This window comes from Thunnus thynnus, chromosome 23, assembly GCF_963924715.1.
Source record: "Thunnus thynnus chromosome 23, fThuThy2.1, whole genome shotgun sequence".
NCBI classification, from domain to species: domain Eukaryota; kingdom Metazoa; phylum Chordata; class Actinopteri; order Scombriformes; family Scombridae; genus Thunnus; species Thunnus thynnus.
This window is the reverse complement of record NC_089539.1, coordinates 17283491-17301826: the sequence shown is the minus strand read 5'-3', so window position 1 is coordinate 17301826 and position 18336 is coordinate 17283491. Positions and strand designations below refer to the sequence as shown.

Here is an 18336-nt window from a genome sequence, read left to right as displayed (position 1 = left end):
AACCACATAAGATATCTCCATGACAACTGAGCTAACTCCAGCCTTTAAGGTAGGCTGTGAGATGCAGTTGAAAACTCCAGAAAAAGCTAGTAAGTAGACCTTGAGTTAAGTCTTTACAACCTCTATAGGACACAATCAAAACATTTGCACATCGAGTTCAGATCACCATATAACAAGCAAGGAGGAGCTACAACAGAGTTCAATAGCTTATTTCACTTGTAGGACGACTGTTGATATGTTGATCGACACCAGATACATTTAACCAGTGGTCTCTAATGTAGTTCCAAATATTTGCAGCCCATCACAGGTTTCCTTTCTGAATTCAATTTTTTTGGGACTGAAGATGCAAAACTATCAAGGATTTCACAAGAATAAAGCCAAGATGACAGAAAAATAAACACACTGTATTGCCAAAATATGTTTTGTTGTTCTTTACTATCTTCTTAATCATCTCATGACCTCTTAGACTTATCTTATGACCTCATGTGGGGTCTAGAACCCCAGATTGGAAAACACTTAAACTGTGAAGGGAAAGCTGGCATTTACTGGGACTGATGGGGTTTAACATCACCTCCTAGATATAATTGAAATTCTTTCTTAGTTCTAGTTCTGAGTACTTTTGTGCCTTTAGCTAATGATTGTGACATTTCCAACAGCACTTGAAGGCGACGTTCCTTCATCTCTCACATGTAATTCATTAACACTCTCTCAAATCAAAAATCCAGACTTCAAATCGTCTCCTGTCACCGTCAATCTGAGCCCACCAGAGTCCTGCAGTACCATCTTGATGTGGATTTGTTCGAATAGCCCCACACTTACCTAGCATTAGCTCAGTGCCCGAGGCTCAGCGAGCTGATAATGATTTATCCAGGCCTGTGGCGCTTAGGAAATAGGGCTCAGTCTTTAATCTTGGGGATGACTGACAGCTCAGATATTACTCTGTACTTTTTAATAACAGTCAGTGCGCCGCCACAAGAGACGGAGCGATGAACACATCGCTATCAGATGTTTGGATCATCTCCCTGCCCCTCCTGCTACCACACACACACACACACACACACACACACTCAGGTAGTGTGTGTAGTATTTATAGTGTTTGTGCATCTGTCTGTATACACATAGTTTATTTCATTTGCCACAGAAATGACAGTAACAATAAAGATGCAACAAGAATTTTTTTTTTTTTTTTGTCTATTTCAGAGTTCAGTTTTGTTGCATTTAATGATGTTTCAGGCTATCAAAGATATTTAAATGGAAGTTTATTAGTGTTGTGCATTGGGTGGGTGGCTTTGCTATGACAGATCAAGCCTTACTCATTTCTTTTCCCTCCTTTTTTGACATATAACCTCCAGCTCTGTATCTCCACTCTTTCATTTCTCTTCCTCCTGTTCTCCCCCGTCATTCAATCCTTCATTCTGTCACTCCCTTATTTCTCTAGCCACTTTCAAAAGCCTCTCATTTGCTTCTCAGAGTCTCTCTCTCTCTCTCTCTCTGCCTGTCACTCACCGTTCTACGCTTCCCGCCCACCCCCTCACTTTCCCTCAGCCTCGCTCCCATTCGTCAACCTTTCTTCTGCTTTGCAGTTTTGCTGTTTCGCTACAGTATGCATCTTCATAACTCATTTGCCCTTCCACTTAAACTTTCCATTCAGTCAGATAGCCTCCTTCACCCTCTCTATCTCCTTGCTTTTTTTTCTCCCTTGCACTCTTGCTCACACCCTCCTTCTCTCTCTCTCTCTCTCAGTATCTCACCATCCACCTTTGCAAAACCCCTCCTCCATCTATCCTCAACCTCTTTCCTCTGTTTTCTCTCTCTCTGTCTGTCCTGAAAACTGGCGGTGTTGACCAGCGGTGCAGCAAATATCTATTAACGAGCAATTAAACACCTGTCCTTCAATTCAGCGACATGTGTGGGGGGAAATGCCCTTTCTCTTGTCAGGCATGCATATATTTTTCTCGTTGCAGCTGCTTCTCCCCACGGTTTCCTCTGAAAACTGTCTCCATTTTATTTCTTTTTTGCCTTCTACCCATTTTTATCTTTTGCTGGATTTAGATATGAAAGGCTTCATTTACAACTGAAATACACTATTCACCACTAGGAAATTTAATCGTACCTCTGTAAAATGATCACAGACAAGAGTGTAAAAAGAGAGTATTTAATTTCTATTCCGGTATGAGCTGTTAAAAGAGCAAAGCTGTGTCTCAACTCACTATGAGGTACTAGTTCTAAGCAGACTAAACACACTTAAAATGTTTAATTTTTGTGCTGTTGATAGACTATTATCTCGTAATGCGATGCAAAGAGGAAAAAGAAGAGCAGCGGCTACAAAACATGAATGCAAATTCCAGGTAGAGGTGAGACAGCTCCAGGAATATCTTAGAAAACAGACAAACACAAGAATATGAGTGTTAATTCTTTGGATAAAAATTTAGCTTTTCATAGCTGTTCACAGGTTAAATAGCTTGATATCCCTCAACACATGTACAGTATTGACCCTTTACACGACAGATATTTGGTGATGTCATAGCAGGAAACGCATATAGGTGTAACTAATAATGTTAATTAATGTTAATTATGCCTGCATTCCATTTAGGTGCATCATTTCCAGGGTCCTCGTGTTGTGCATGCTGGCTTGCTGGCATACTGTAGCTTACTGGGATACCTGAATGGAACATGTTATTGTTAATATTATTAGCAACACCTGCGCTCTTCCTTAAAAATATGCACTGTGAAAAAGCTCTGTTGCATTAGTGCAAAACAGTGAAGTATGTTGATTTGTGGTATAATAACTGCAAAAACTGTATATAATTTGTATATATGTACCATATGGTTACAATACCATATATGTGACATAGAATTAGGACATAGCACAACTGTACGGAGTGGTGCGGCGAAGGTTTGCAAAAGCTGTCCTAATTCTGTAATGCATATTGATAATATGGATAATGTACAATATACACATTTTCCTAGTATATCGTTTTTTTCTCTTAGTATACAACAATTAGTACATTATATAACAGGAAGTAATGGGGTGAAAGATGTCAATCAAATTGTCACTTTGGCATTCCCACTGCCACCTTCACAGAGGGAAATACATATGTTTTTCCTTGATTTAATTATTTTTTTATAATAGCAATTTTGTTGGAGCTTAATATTTGATTTAAATGAATAAATATTTTTCTAATACCTTTTTTTATTCTGAGCTTTTCCTGCGATTTTTCTTTATTTGTGCATCGCACTGTGCAATACTGTGTCTTTTGACTGCTGGGCCTTCAGGACACATCAGCAGTGATGAATTTCACTTCATTATTTTTCTATAAGTAGATTTAGTGTTAAAGTACACTGAATAAAAGCTCCATTTCAGATCTATTTCTCTCCCATCAAACCCTGCTGCCTGTCTTCCACTTCCACTGATAGGTGGGTGGATGTACACAGTTGAAGGTTTTTGCCTCTTGCAGTTTATCAACTTGGAAGACTTCACACAGCTTTGCATCACTAAGTCGATCAATAAAATGAATGGTCGGTGCCTTTATTGGGAGGCATTCATAATAATGAGACCCATCGATCTTAAACTATAAAGAGTGAGTAAAACAATCACATACATCGCTGTGCTGTGGTTGTTTGTCAAGAGATGAACACAACTTATCCAAATACCAATCAGCTTCTGGGCTGAGCTTGTTACATGTCGCAACTCGTGTGCGTATGTGTGTTTTTGCATACTAGTTACGCAATAAAAAAAGCAGGTATGCAGAGTGATGTAGAAGCTGCTTCGCCATCTGATTCTTAGACATTTACTGCATTTCAGCAATAGCAGGGCGCTGCGTTAACTGTGTACAGTACACAGTACGGTGTGATTGTTGCTTAGTTTGAGCTGATATTGCCTTGGATGCCCAGGTAAGAAGCACTCACACACACACACACACACACACACAAACAGACTGTAGGCTCAAGATTGGATAAATAATGAAGGTTAAAACAACACACAGAGGAAGACTATTGATTGTTTGCAGGGAAAGAAGAAGAGAAGTTTTCTCCCTGAGCTGAGTTTCTGCTGTGTTATCCATCCTTTAATTTAGCTGACAGCACATTACTGTTCTCATCAACTCATCTGATTTAAGGTTTTACTTCTCTCTCTTTACCTGAAATATATCTTTAAAAATCCTCCATTTATGTAACTTCTTCCTCCTCCTCTTCACTCTCGCACTTGTCGCAGATATCTCCGCGCTGCTTCTTTTAATGCTGCTTTTTCCTCTTTTTTTTTCCCGTCTAGACACACACACACACACACACACACACACACACACACCTGCTGATTTGATTGCCTTGCTTATCAGCCGTACACTTTTCCCCCCCCTTCGCTCTCCTGAAGGCCAAAGACACTCAGCCGCCCGAAACTGGGAGAGATGCTGGCGCTGGGGCTCTTTGTTGCCATAGCGACCGACAGGCTCACCTGTTGCCAACGGTTCTCATCTTTAAAAAAGAGTAGAAGCATAGGGAGCGTGATTAAGGGTTGCAAAAGAAATTCACGACAGGGCTAAGAGAGTCATACTGTACAGGAAGAAATGATTGTGTCTAACAAAAATATAACATTGTGACTTCATGGTGCATTCAAGGTGCAGTCATAAAGTATGAATTGTTTGTGTTAGCCCCACTTAATACTACTACATTGTTTTAAATATCTCCAGAATATCTCCTTGTGTAATTACTCTGACCAATAATGTGTAAAATGTATATTTTTGAAAATAACTGCAGCATAATTTATGTAATAACTCATAATGCAGACAAAATAAGCAGTTAAGAGCTGAGGACAAAGGTCAACAAACTATGCAAATATGATGTTTTTTTTTCAAGCCACTTTGTCCTATTTATCCCGTAAAATGTTGAGGATTAGTCATAACTTGAGCTTGTGTAGGAAAGATTGACTGTTTCAGTCCATGTACCACTTGAGGATGACTCATGTTCTAAAGCCACATTACCTGAAGACAGTTAATACGTCTGTTTGTAATTTTAAAGAGTATAACGGCAGGCAATATGTGACATTCACATGACAATTGCCATGAATTGACTTTCCATTTGAGGACCAAAGTTAATATTATTCCACTTTCCATCACTTTTATTCCTCCATAGTGAGAGGAGCTCAAGCATCTCTTGTTTTAATCAATGTTAATGATTCCAGTTAGTCACTCTTGCAGGGTTTTCTCAGAAAAAGCAGCTGAGTGACTTCCTCAGACTTCCATTTTCTTACAACAGTCCGTTTTGCGCCACGCTGCCCGGCTTAATGTGCGTCGTCAGTTCACATTATGTAATTGTTGAATATGTTGATGCAACTGGATGTGCCGAGGACAGTCATGAACCGCTGGCCAGTTGGTGGTTTGTTAATTTTTAACAAGGGTGAATGGCCCATTGGAGCACCCTGCGACCCCCGCACCAACAACCAATTAGGAGACTCTCTCGCAAGTTATGTCATCATGCAAGTCATTTGTGTAATCCCTTAACTTTGTTTTCTCTGAGCTAGTTAAGGGTAAATGAAAACTTCAGTGAAAAAACAACAACCCTTTGCTGCAAGAAGTCAACAAAAGCATTACCATCTCTTGCTAGGTAGCCAAGTTAGCTAGCTAGCTAGCTTACATCTATACCTGAGTAACAGGAGCCAGTTTTCATGTGTTTTTAATTGTCTGGACAGGAATCAAATCCAAGCTAATTTCTTTTTCTTTTTGAAAAATAAGCAAAGGTCAATCCGTCCTCCTTTTCTTTTTTGATGCCATTCTGGCCACAAATTCGCAAAGCTGGCGATGGTGCCTGCATTCCTGTGTGCCTCTGACCTCCTCCCGTCTTTCCACCACTTGAGAGAGGGAGAGGGGAGGAGGGCTTCTTTGTGCCTTTTTTTTTTCAGAGGGTAGCCTAGTTTTTTGCCCCCTGAACTGATTTTTAGGGGCATTTACTAAATTCTGACATATAGTTCTTACATTATATTGTCAAACACCCAATTTGCGGCACAAAGATTTGTGAGAACAGCAAAAAAAAAAGAAAGGAAAAAAGTTAATGAGCATTCTAGTGCACTTTTGCTCCAAGCTCTATTAATTTCTGACCCGACCTCTGTCATGCTGCTGCTGCACTTTTCTTTCCCCTTGTCTGCTGTTGTGCTTCTCTAAACAAGAGAGTAAGAGACCCCCGCATCCCGAACCCACTTCTGTATGGCTACTATATATTAGGACTGCAGGATCATATAGGCCTAACCTAATTCTTGATATTATAATTGTCATTATGATCTTGATTTATTTGAGCTGCTGTTAGGCTAAATACATATTTTGTGTAGACATATTTTATTGGATGTGGACATTAAGCATTAACATTTTGACGGTATACACTTTACCTGGAATTATGTAACACACATTACCTGCTCCACTCCCAGATTACACCAAACATCAATAGTAAAAAGTATATCTGTAGTCATGTCTCCCCTAAAATGTTTTGTTACAGAGGTGGTTTACAAATCCGTCTGCTACTTCAGCACCACGGACAGCGCTGTGGATTTATCAATACACAGCACAAATGAACTCTGTATTCAGACATAGACTCAACTGGACATTACACAGACTTTGTACTGTGGAGCCGGTAAAATCCGGTATTTCAGAGCCATGGTCGGGGCCATAGATTCTAACTTGCAGTGACAGTTTTGATTACGACTGTAGAGTGTGCATTTATATGAGTGTTTGTTTCTATTTGTTCAAGTGGCTTTGTGATTGTGAGACTTTTGAGAGTGTGTTTGTTTGTGTGTGAGATACTTAGTGGTGACATTGTTTACATGGCCTGGTTCACAATCTTAACACACAGTGACAGGAAACACAGAAAGAGAGAGAGAGAGATTGGGGCTCGACACAAACACACTTTAGTTTTAGCTATTTATAGTATGTAAGGGGACATGAAATGATCAACAAATGACTGGAAAACAGAATGAGATTTGGAGTAGCCTCTTGTACCCCTCAGGTTTGGGATATTTGTGTATTTTTACCCACTGCTAGATTATCATGCTTGGCATTAAAGGGTACTGTGTCAGTGGTTTTGCAGGTTTGAGGCCATAAACTGTAAATAATGCACTTTTCATCAGTGCTAACCATATTATTGTGTTTTAGAAATGTATGGATGTATTTTCTCTTCTGTTTCACACATTTATTAGTTTCCCTTTATTTCCCATACGGTATGAAAATCAATTAGTAGAACTTGCTCCAGTGTGTAGTCATCACAATAAACATCAAGCCTCATCATTTTTTTTTCTGCCAGTTAAATTATGAATATGAGATAAGGCTGTGCAGACTTCTTAAATCAATCTGCCCATAGAGGATAAGGCTGGTGTTTTTCTATTTTCTCTTTGTTGAGAAATCTTCCCCACCCTGACTGTGGCAACAAGTATACTGATTCCTACTGAATCTTAAAAAAAATGGGTCACAAATATATAGTATTATATGGCTTATTTTATATATAGTTTCACAAAAAGGTTCAGTAATGTCCTAAAACAGCAGAACACTGTAGTTTTTTAGGAAATGTTATTCAAATAGGAGTAAATAGTGCATTTGTTGGTGACTATTTTCAGCTGTGAATTAACACATATTGCGTTGGTGCTCATGATGATGAAGGAATATGGAGGAATAAGATATATCAGGCTTTGAATACCCAGATAATACTTGATACTCACTTTATACTATGATAAATGTTGTTTTTTGTCTTCTCATAAGATTTGTTGTCAGAAAAATATAATATCACCAGCCGTATACATGCAGTAATAGCTATTATATTGCATACTGAAAATTATAAGCAAAAATGAAGCAGTTTTTTTTCTTCAACAAGTCATTATGGTATCGACCACTAAGTCCAGGTCCCCTAATAACTGTCTTTCTGTCTCTCAGTCATCCAAACTCCATAAATTTGGCATTTAGTGTTATTCACGCAGTGTAAGAGGTTTTATTTGTGAAACTATGAATAAACAGGAGAGAGGAGCTACAACTTGAATGTCACTGGAACTTAATGTTTGCTACAATCTTGTAGAAGATTTATCACTACAGGTTTGAAAGTGGAAATCGCTCTGGTGGAGCGCAATGCATAATAAAAGTAATTCTCCTATTTTGCATCGTGTAATATGAGTACATCTTTTTAACATGCAAGACAATTTTTATGACCTCAGGTGTAACGTGTTTGCAGATGAGCATACACAAACTGACAGACGAGAAGTCAAGCAGAGACACACACACACACACACACACACACACACACACACACATAGATGCATCTACAATTACACACTTTTATTACTGAGAATCAAAAGAAGCTTTCACCGGCTTCTCTTTCACCCGACTGCACACAGACAGTGAGTGGGCTTCTGAAAGCATCCCCCTAAAAAACAAAAAAACCAGTCTGTCCCGATGAGTTCATGCATTCATGCACAAGTTCAGACACACACATGCACACTTTTACACCCAGACAGTGAAGGAGCAGAGGTCTAAAATCCAAGTCAGGAGTTTCTTTTATTTCTCCTTGGAGAAACAAACAGCTTCTCTACAGGGAAGCAGAAGATGTATCGCCTCTCTCTTATCTTCTTATTTGCAGCTTTGGTTGTTTTGCTGTATTTGTTTTCTTTAGCCTCTCTCTCTTTCTCTCTCTCTCTCTCTCTGTTCTGTTGTTTATTTAGCATTTTGCTCCAAAATTATGTGTTTTGTTTGTGCAGGGAGTGTAAATTTCTGATCTGTCTTGTTTTTCTTTGGTAGAGTAAATTCATTAGTGTGTATGATGTGACAGGACCGTTTTATGCAAATCCAGCACATGTGCATATAGCTTATCTGTATCATTTAATGTTAATCAGTAAATGCATTTTTTGTGTGTGTTTGTCTTCTTCACAGACGACGGGCCGTACCAGCGAGACCCGCCTCCTCCTCCTCCTCCTCTCGGCTCTTCCTCCACATCAAACGCTCTGCTGGACGACCGCAGGAAGAGCCACATCCCAGAGGAGTTCGCAGGCCTCCTTCATGGGTCGTCCCCAGCTTGTGAAACCCCTGATACGCCTTACCATCTTTACAGCCCCAAACCTCGCAAATATGCCTCTCCGGACGTCCAGAGCAGCCTGCTGCAGACCCCGGAGTTCAGCATTGTGATCGGAGGAGGACCCACTCAGGTCTACCCCAGGACAGGGAGCGAGTCGTCGCCTCAGAGGACCACCAACGACGCCCAAAAGCCGCAGGTGGTGTACCGGACTATCTTCCACACCAGAGTCAACCAGGACCAGGCCCGACCCCGGAACCGCGAGCTGGTGGATTCACAACGCGGCTGGTCTACACTGGGCCGCCCACCCTCCTACTCCTCCTCTGGCCAAAACGGACAGCTACCAGAGCTACGGGGGATCCAGACAGGAAGTGGAACCAAGGACAGTTCATTGGGTGCTGGCTACGAAGAGAGGGCTTGCACCCTGGGGAGGATGAGGTCTATGCCCCGCAGTGTGTTGGACCTGCAGCTGTCCAAGTCTCTGTCCAAGTCTGATTCTAACCTAGTAGCCGTGTCTCCCATACAGGTATGTTGTTTCTCTCTGTTAAGATTTTATTATACAAATTATACAAAAATGACTTATTCTGGGGTGCCTCTAACCACATAACTGTAATGTGCGTGGTTTGATTCCAGACCTTTTATTGCATGTCATACCCTTCTCTCTACCAATGTGTCTCTCTTTGCACTTTCAACTATCAAATAAAATAAATGTCAAAAGTAAAAATGTCAAAGAAAGACTAAATCTGTGTGCAATCAAAGCATCGACAAGAACATGATTTATAAAATAAAGCCCAGCGAGGGGGAGTTAAAACTTTAACGCAGTCTTTTTTCTCTGACATGGACATCTCTTCTGAGACGTTTATGTAAGAGCCAAAGGATAACATAAAAAGTCTCTTTTGTTGAAAGTTTCTCTTTTCATAAAAGTTTATGTCAGCGCCAAGATCTTATCAGATATTGTAAATATTCAGTTGTATCAATTATGCAGTCACGGAGGTAGTTTGCATCTTGCTGTATCATGCAGTGTGACTTCAGAAACCAGTTTAGAAACCAGTCCAACCAATTAGATAACTCACTAATCTGGGCCACAGTGCTCCCCGCTGTGCAGCACATTTCATGAGACTTCTTTAATATATAGTAAATAAATCATAAAGCTAAGTACATAGTCTGTTTGATGAAAAATGCTTCATTATCGATGAAACTTTGATGAGCACTGAATGGACTTGGTTATTCTCTAAACAGTTTTTAGCACTCAGTTGTTGGCATTTTAAGGTTGAAACGTTGCAACCTTTGTATCTAATTGTCTGTAATTTATTCATGCCTGAAAACAAAATGGTTGGTTTTCATCTTGTCCAGGAGGAGCACAGTTGGGGGTCTGGATCTCGGGGCCAGGGGCCTGGAAGTCCGAGCCCAGGAGAAGGTGCCAGTCCAGGGGGAAGACTGGAGAGAACGCCCTCCTTCACTGCTGAGTGGGAAGAGGTAAGAGGAGGTTTTTTTCTTGCCTTTTACAGCTTATTACCAGACATTTAGGATGAATCTAGATATTCAAGAAGGAGAAAAGTGGCCAATTTTACAGATAGCTAGGAGTAAATGTGTCATCTTTTCACCAGTCAGGTTACTCAGTCAGTATACTGTGACACTACATGTATTTCTGGAATAATAATGATTAAAACCAGCATGCTTTTTAAAGTGAGCTGTTTCTGCAGGAGACTGTCGAAACCTCTGCACCCACAGCAAGAAACCTGCTTCAATTTTTCCTCCCTTTTGAAATGCACCCGGCTACTACGATGCAGAATGAACCCGAGTGCTAATTTAACATGCTCCGGCATTGATTTTCTTCTTGTAACCAGCACTGGAGCTGCAGGGAAGACTCAAGGAAGATATCAGAGAGAAAGCAGGTTCTGTTATGGAAGGTAGAGAGTGAAGGTCGAGGGTGCTGTGTGTTTTGGTCTTGGTGTGTTTATGCCCGGGGCTTATTCGATATTAAAGGGTCTCTGACACAGATGTGATCCATTGACTGGACACCACTGTTGGATCTCGCCCCTTTATAAACACTCGGGGTCACAGACACATTAGCTTCTGCTCACTGCTCATCGCTCACAGACAAAACACCCTTTTACAAACCGATGCTTACGCGTACATACACCCTCTCGCTAGCGTGTGTAAACAAAGAATCATTTTTCACACCGCTTCTTCGGAGGAAAACGTACAGTATGTCCCATCACACATAATTACGAGGATGACTTAATTAGTCTTTCTATTTTTAAAATAATGCTAATGCATGTCAGTGAAAGTACATTTATGCATGCCTGTCCACATTTGCATGTACATGTTCATTAATTCCTCAACGCAGCTCATAACTTGCTGATGGTGATGAATTACCATATGGAATTTCCCATAATTCTCAGCAATTAAGGTGACCTTTCCTGTTTAATTGCATACTACGGGGAGGATGAGATAAGATGGCTTCAGGGAAATTGCGGAGTGATGTATGGGGATTTCAGAGGAAAGAAATAACAAAGTTGCTCTATTTGCAGCATATGCTCAAGAAAGAGTTGCATTAATAGCAAGAGACGAGTCACAAGGGATGCCCCACAACAGTCAGTGATCTCAAGATATCTATACTCATTAGTACTGCTGGTTTTAAGAGGTAGCTCAGTGTATGTTACAAATTTGTGCTTTAATCCGGTTTTACCTTGAAAAAATTGCTGAAGTGTTGAGATTGTGGTTATTTGGAAGGTAATTAATTAGCTTGTAGTTAAATGTTACTACTAAAGTCATTCAGAAAGACTTTTTGTTCCACAAAAGAGGTGTTTAATCTATGAATCTATAGCCGGATACAGGATAATTGGGTTTATATTATTTTCAAAGTTTTGTCCATTTTTTTCTATTAATGATAACATTGTACTTATAACTAAGATCTGAGAATATGAAGCTGTACAAAGAAGGAACTTGAGCGTTCAGACAATCAGACAAGTTTAAACAAACGCCCAGGTTTTCCTAATTTAGTTGGAGAAAACAAAGGCAAACAGGAAAATTATTACCAAACTCTCCTTTGTAAACATTCATCACAGTTTACAGACTAATTTTAACCTACCATACTTAGCAGAGTTGTCCCTGCACGCAGTTTTCCTCTGCAGTGATGGATTATTACTGAGATTTTGGGTGTGTTTCCCTTCGGTTATAACTCCGACTAAAACGGCAGAACTTATTTAAAAAACCGTCTGATCTTCCGACTGTTCGTGTTTCTTGCCCCGTCTGACTTCCTCGTTGCAATGTTACTGTCTTTCCAGATTTAAATTACTTTGTTGAGTGCAGTGTTATCATAATCAATAGAAATTATGGACAAAACTATGAAAATAGGCCCCAGCTATAAGAAACTATAGCTATAATGGTTGCTGTAAAGTAGCATTAATTATTTTTTTCTTTCCACTTGGTAGTAGCATAAAAATAGTGTAATCACGACATTGACATATTATCACCTTTTTATGGTCAATGTCCAGCAGACATCCATTAGACAAAGAGCATAATTAACATTTGGAGTTGTATTTCTGTCCCCCTGATAATGAATTTAAGGCCAATATTCATTCCACCAAGTCCTGAGAAAAATATCCGCTAAATACTCCACTACAGGATGTTTAGTCTGTCTGTCATCTGGTGCTGGGCAGGTAGTATACAGTGGATTTATGAAAGCTTTTTGGCTGAAAAACAGGGCTGATGAGTCATAAGACTGAACCAAAACAGCCAATTAACCAAAACAATGAGCTTAAAGAGTTATAATGCTCTGTAATGCTGAGTGGAACTGCAGAGTCTGGTGCTTATTAATATTAAAAGTGCAGCTTTCAATCACCTTTGTCATATTTTCTTTATTAATTTACAGTGACAGTTTAGCTTTTTGACTCTTTATACTCAATAGCTGTTTATGAATTAATTCTTTGAGCTCAGTGACATATGTAGAATTTGCTACCTGTTTGTCTCGTGCCAAAGATCAGGCCACCTTCATGGTCCGTGTGCTTGTAAACAGTGTTTGCCTTCGTCAGACCTCGCCCTTTAAACGGGCCAGGTTTCTGTGACCCGTGATGAGCCAGCAATCTTGACAGTTGGATGGATGTGCAGGTCGTATAATTCAGTGATTAGCAGCAGGTCCAGGGTCAGGGATCACCAGGCGACAGCCAGCAGACAGACACTAATGACGCCGCTGTAGCTCTCTCCAAACCAGTCTTCCTCTTCCTTCATCTCTGCTCTGTTCTGTCTTTGTGTTTCCTGCTAACACATCTTACTCCCCCCCCTCTGCTCCTTCATTCTTTTTCAATTCACAGGCGGGAATGACTGACATTCGGCGCGCTGGCTGGCGTAATGATCATGTTATGTGACACTTGAATCCAGAAACAGGGGTTAGCCTTATTACCGGGAAATGATTTTCCCTTGCACGCGCTCTACATCTCTCTAACTTCTCCTCATCTCTCTCCCATTTGTTCAGATCGACAAGATTATGAGCTCTATTGGGGCGGGAATAAGCAGCGGATTGGACATCAAGGATGACGCCTCAGGTAAAATACACAGGTTTATGTGAGTGTGTGTGTGTTCGAAACCATACATGCTAATGGAGTAAATCCCACTAAAACATATCCCCAGTTTATCACAATTTATCTGATTTTTGTAGTTTTGGGAACACGGTGACGTCACAATAACCAGACAAATGAGCAGTCAAACAATCACACAGGTTGTGTATAAGCCAACAGTTTAGCTATATAGCCTATGTTTAGCCAAACAACTTCACTTTAGTTTGTTTAAACCAATTTTACACATGAGGATTAGCTCTTTGGCAGAAAGAATTCATAGAACTCTTGTTTACTCGTCATACTCATCACTGGAAGCTCTAAGCCTGTAAAAAACCTGTATACGGTATTTGTGGCTCAGGAAAAACTAAACTAAAGCCAGAGAAAATAACCAGTGACGATGTCATTGGGTGTTATCTCTGCTTGGTGTTACAAGAACTTAAAAAATTTTTTAACAGATTTGAACCTGCATTACAAGCTTTGGAGTGTGGTTTTTGAAAGACATAGTTGTTTATGAGCCATTTAATGAAAGACACTATCAAGATGCATTATGGGAATCACAGGATTCAGAGGCTTTGGAGTTTGACACATACTAGCAACTAAAAGTCAGGGTACAATTTAAAAAAAACAAAACAAAAAAAAACAATAGAAAAATATAAGTATATATAAGAAAAAATATACTTTCATGCCCTGTCTGATTTTGCTAATCTGAAGCAAGTAGTTAATTAATCAAATAGTAGATTAACAGAAAATTAATGAGTAACAATTTTGATAATAAATTAATCATTTAAGTTTAATTTTTCATGCAAACCCCCCAAATCTTCTGGTTCAAGCTAGTCAGATGTGAGCAGTTGCTGCTTTTCTCTTTAATATCTTTGTAGATTGAATATGTGTTTGTTTTAAACTGCTGGTCACACAAAACAAGACATTGAAATATGTCAACTTGAGCTCTGGAAAACAGTGGGCATTTAGTTTCTGACATTTTATAGACCAAACAATTAATCCAGTAAATAATCTATGAATTTATCGGTCATGAAAGTAATTGTTGGTCGTAGCACATGTTGTAGTCATGTTCCCCAAATCTCTATAATTAACTTGGTGAGTACAATAAAATTATTAGCAATAGGAATGATTGCCAAACCTACAAAAATAAGATACAAGTTATAATAAACTGTAAGTTTGGAAGAGTGTGTGTGGGTATTTTTGTGTGAGATCATCCGTGAGTAAAAATAAGGTACATCTTGACATTCTTGTACACATCAATCCCTGTTTTTTTTTTTTTTTTTAACCTGCGTACGTTTAATCCTCCTCTACTCATCTCTATTTACTGCCTTCATCCACCTCTACCTCTGTTAATTCCCCCCATCCTCCACCTCCCGATCCCCTCCCCACGCTTTCTCTCTCTCTTTTCATCTGTGAATGCAAAGCCTCTGCTAACCATGGTTACCACGGGGAGAAATCCTGTTTGTGCCAAACCAGCTCTCCCCTCCACCAACGCACACATAGCCACACCACACCACAGCACAGCACACACACCACACACACACACACACAAACACGTACATATAGATACGGACGCATGCATACACTATGTGTGGAGTGTGAGTGGGAGGGAGGGAGGGAGCATGGCATGCAGACAAAGACACTGGAGCTGTTGTGATGGCTATTATCAGCAGAGCGAGCCAGATATATGTAGAGAGGCAGAGAGAGCAGGGTGACGATCGACACCCTGAGAGAAGATAGAGACAGGAGGTAGACAGAGGAAAGTGAGCGAGGGAGCGAGGCAGAGAGAGAGAGAGGAGACGAGGGAGGAAAGGAGCGCTCAGAAAAATGAGAGAGTGAGAGAGAGAGAGAGAGAGGAGGCTGCAGAAGCATACAGATGAGAGTGGGAGTACTTGATAAAGAGAAATCTACAGCACAGGCAGCTCTCGCTCTTTCTCTCTCTCTCTCTATCTCTCTTACACACACACACTCGCATACACACACACACACACGCGCGCTCAGGGGAGCAGCCAAGCGAGCGCAACAGCTGAAAAAGAAAGCGGCTGCTGTGCGCTACAAACACACACACACACGGACAGTCAGTCGCTCTTGCTTGCGGATCTATACCTCCAGTCTTATCGAACAACCCATCTCTGGCAGGATTTTACCCCCAGGACGGAAGCTCTTTTTCTGGATACAACTTCATTCTTCAACCCTTTCTCATCTTCCCCCTCTGGCTGGACTCAGAGAAAGCAGCATCTGGCTGCCTTAACCCTAGTCAACCCTTTACCCGCTTGCACCCTTGCATGCTGACCCCCCCAACCATCCTCACCATGCCTCTAGCCTAGCCTCCTCTTCCTCCCTCTCCTCCTCCTTTCCTTCACCTTTTTCATCCCCCCCCCACACTCCCACCCTGCCGACCCCCCATTTCCCCTCGTTCCCCTTCATTTTCCCTCCTGCTGCCTTGCCAAAAGACTCCTCAAAAGCATGGCGGGCTCCTTCGACAGCCACTTTGCCCGCCATAACATGATGTGGCAGTGCCAGCTGTCTCAGCCGGACTGCCGCTGCTACCGCGTGGACGGCTACTCCCTACTGAAGCGTTTGCCCCTCCACCCCCTCATAGGTCCCCGCTGCCCGCTGCAGTCCGTGGGCCAATGGCTGGACTCCATCGGGCTGGTCCAGTACGAGAACCACCTGCTGGCCAATGGATTTGACAACGTCCAGTTCATGGTAAGTGTTTTCACAAGTGTGCGTGGTGGGGAAAAGAGGAGGGAGGGTAGGAGATGTGTTGATGTTGGGAGTTTTAGGATGTGGAACAGGTTTCTTTTTTTATCCCTCTTGTTTTGGCTCTTTTATGTGTTTTCACTGTCTCTTCCTCTCTGTAAGCTCGCTCTGTTCTTCCTACACCCCTAGGTGTAGCTCGTCATCTTCATCATTTTCTTTGCAACCATTAGCCTGACAAGTTGTTTTTTTTATTCTTCAGTGTGATCTCTTTCGATTATTGGATTTCCTCCTCTCTGTATGATGTTCTCTGTCCATCTCTCTCTCCCTCTCTCTCTCTCATTCTTCCTTCCCATCATCACTGCCTCTCCTCACTGATGCCATGTGAGCTCCTCCTACGCACAAAGTCCTACGCCACATCTCCACCACAGCAAAAAAAAAAAATCCAGCTCCACCACGAAGCTGCAGACATACATGCTCATACCGCACCGAAGATGCTTGTTGAAATCACGCTCGTTCCGTACACTTGTGCATGCACGCACGTAGAAATACCGTGCAACCACCTGTAGCCTGCGGGGTCAGGATGCAACCTGATCTTCTCCTCTGTTTCATCCGATGGTCCTTTCAACCCCGGTGACGTAGGAAAGCAAAAGTCGCCAGAACATTTCGCATTCATAAACACTTTTAATGTGGGTGTGTGTGTGTGTGTGTTACAGTGAGACTGATTTTCTCAGTGTTAGTGAGACTGATATTCACAGGAAGAGAGGGTGTGTGAACAATAAAGTAGGAATGAGGATAATAAGAGGGAAAGCGGAAAAGAGGCAATGAAGCCAAATCTACAGAAACTGCAGCAGAGGCAGAAAGACGAGAGGCAAAGCAGAAGGATGCTGACTGGATGACTTTATCTGAGTTGCGGATTGTCGCTTTTGGGTAAAAACCTCATATCTCCAAAATGGCAACTTTTGAAGACCAAACAGAATTATGCTTTGGGGTTTATCATAATGACTTTAAAAGCAAAGTAGCAGCAGTATTGGAGAATTTAACCAACCAGTAGTGAAGAAATGTATTTCTTACAAGTCAGCTGTTTGAAATGAACTCACAAGTTGTTTTACTTATGAGGTTTTTTCACATTACAGTACTAGTATTTTTTTTGTGTTGAGATCAGGCTTTACTTTAGTAAAATGTATTCATACAAGGCTGCAACTAATGATCATTTCCGAGGCTGAAGTGACGTCATTAAATTGCGTGATATTCAATTTTCAATTATATAAAACAGACAAAAGCAGAAAATCCTCATATTTGAGAATCTAGAACCAGAGGAGGTTTGCAGCTTTTGCACAAAAAATGATTCAAATTATTATTTGATTATAAAAGTAATTAATTTTCTATCTTAACTAACCGAGAGATCGTTTCAGCTCTATATTCATCTGACATCCTGTAGAAAAGAAAGAAGACAGCTACTGTAAAAGATGCTCTTTCTTGACATTTAGTGAATAAACACTGTATGTAGGCATCTGTATGTGTGTTTATGTGTGTGTGTGTGTTTATGCGTCCCAGTCCTCCACTCAGTGTGACCTGCATTTGTTCCTTTGGTTACCCTGGCAACAGGAGGAAATCACAGAATTTCTCTTGTTTCTTTCTCTGTGTGTATCTCCCACACGTGGTCAGTGTGTTTCTGTATGTTTGCTCACACTTCACAAGCATCCTCAAGTATTTAATACAAATGTATTAGTTGCCTTTGGAGCAGACTGAAAGCTGTCATTAGTTGTGTAAGTGTCAATGACACACTCATCCTCCTCGTGGCTTTCCTTTTGTACATTTCTGTACTGTCCTCTTTTTCTTCTCCCTTATTATTCTTTTGTGTATGTCAAGTAGGTTCTATTAATTAAAGCTTTATTGGCTAAATGTTTTGATAGAAAACATGTTGGCAGAGCATATACATAAGCGAAGTAAATAATACAAGCAAAGAAAACATTAAACAGGAAATATATTGTGCACATTGAATGAAAAAGCTACCGTAATTACTGCTAAAGTGAGAAAGAGTTAC

At 40.7% G+C, this 18336-nt stretch overlaps 1 protein-coding gene and 1 long non-coding RNA gene across 7 annotated transcripts in view; one reads left to right on the top strand and one right to left on the bottom strand.

Moving 5' to 3' along the window:
• Positions 1–18336, bottom strand: part of LOC137175574 (uncharacterized) — a 103816-nt gene that overhangs the window by 9130 nt on the left and 76350 nt on the right. The gene's annotated exons all lie outside the window — the stretch shown is intronic.
• anks1b (ankyrin repeat and sterile alpha motif domain containing 1B) overlaps positions 1–18336 on the top strand; it is a 236551-nt gene that overhangs the window by 162847 nt on the left and 55368 nt on the right. For all 6 annotated transcript variants that reach the window (XM_067581321.1, XM_067581317.1, XM_067581316.1 and 3 more), the window contains 4 exons: positions 8892–9556; positions 10384–10506; positions 13508–13577; positions 16192–16298. In XM_067581321.1, coding sequence (XP_067437422.1) covers positions 8892–9556; positions 10384–10506; positions 13508–13577; positions 16192–16298 — 965 coding nt within the window. The remainder of the gene's footprint in view (positions 1–8891; positions 9557–10383; positions 10507–13507; positions 13578–16191; positions 16299–18336) is intronic.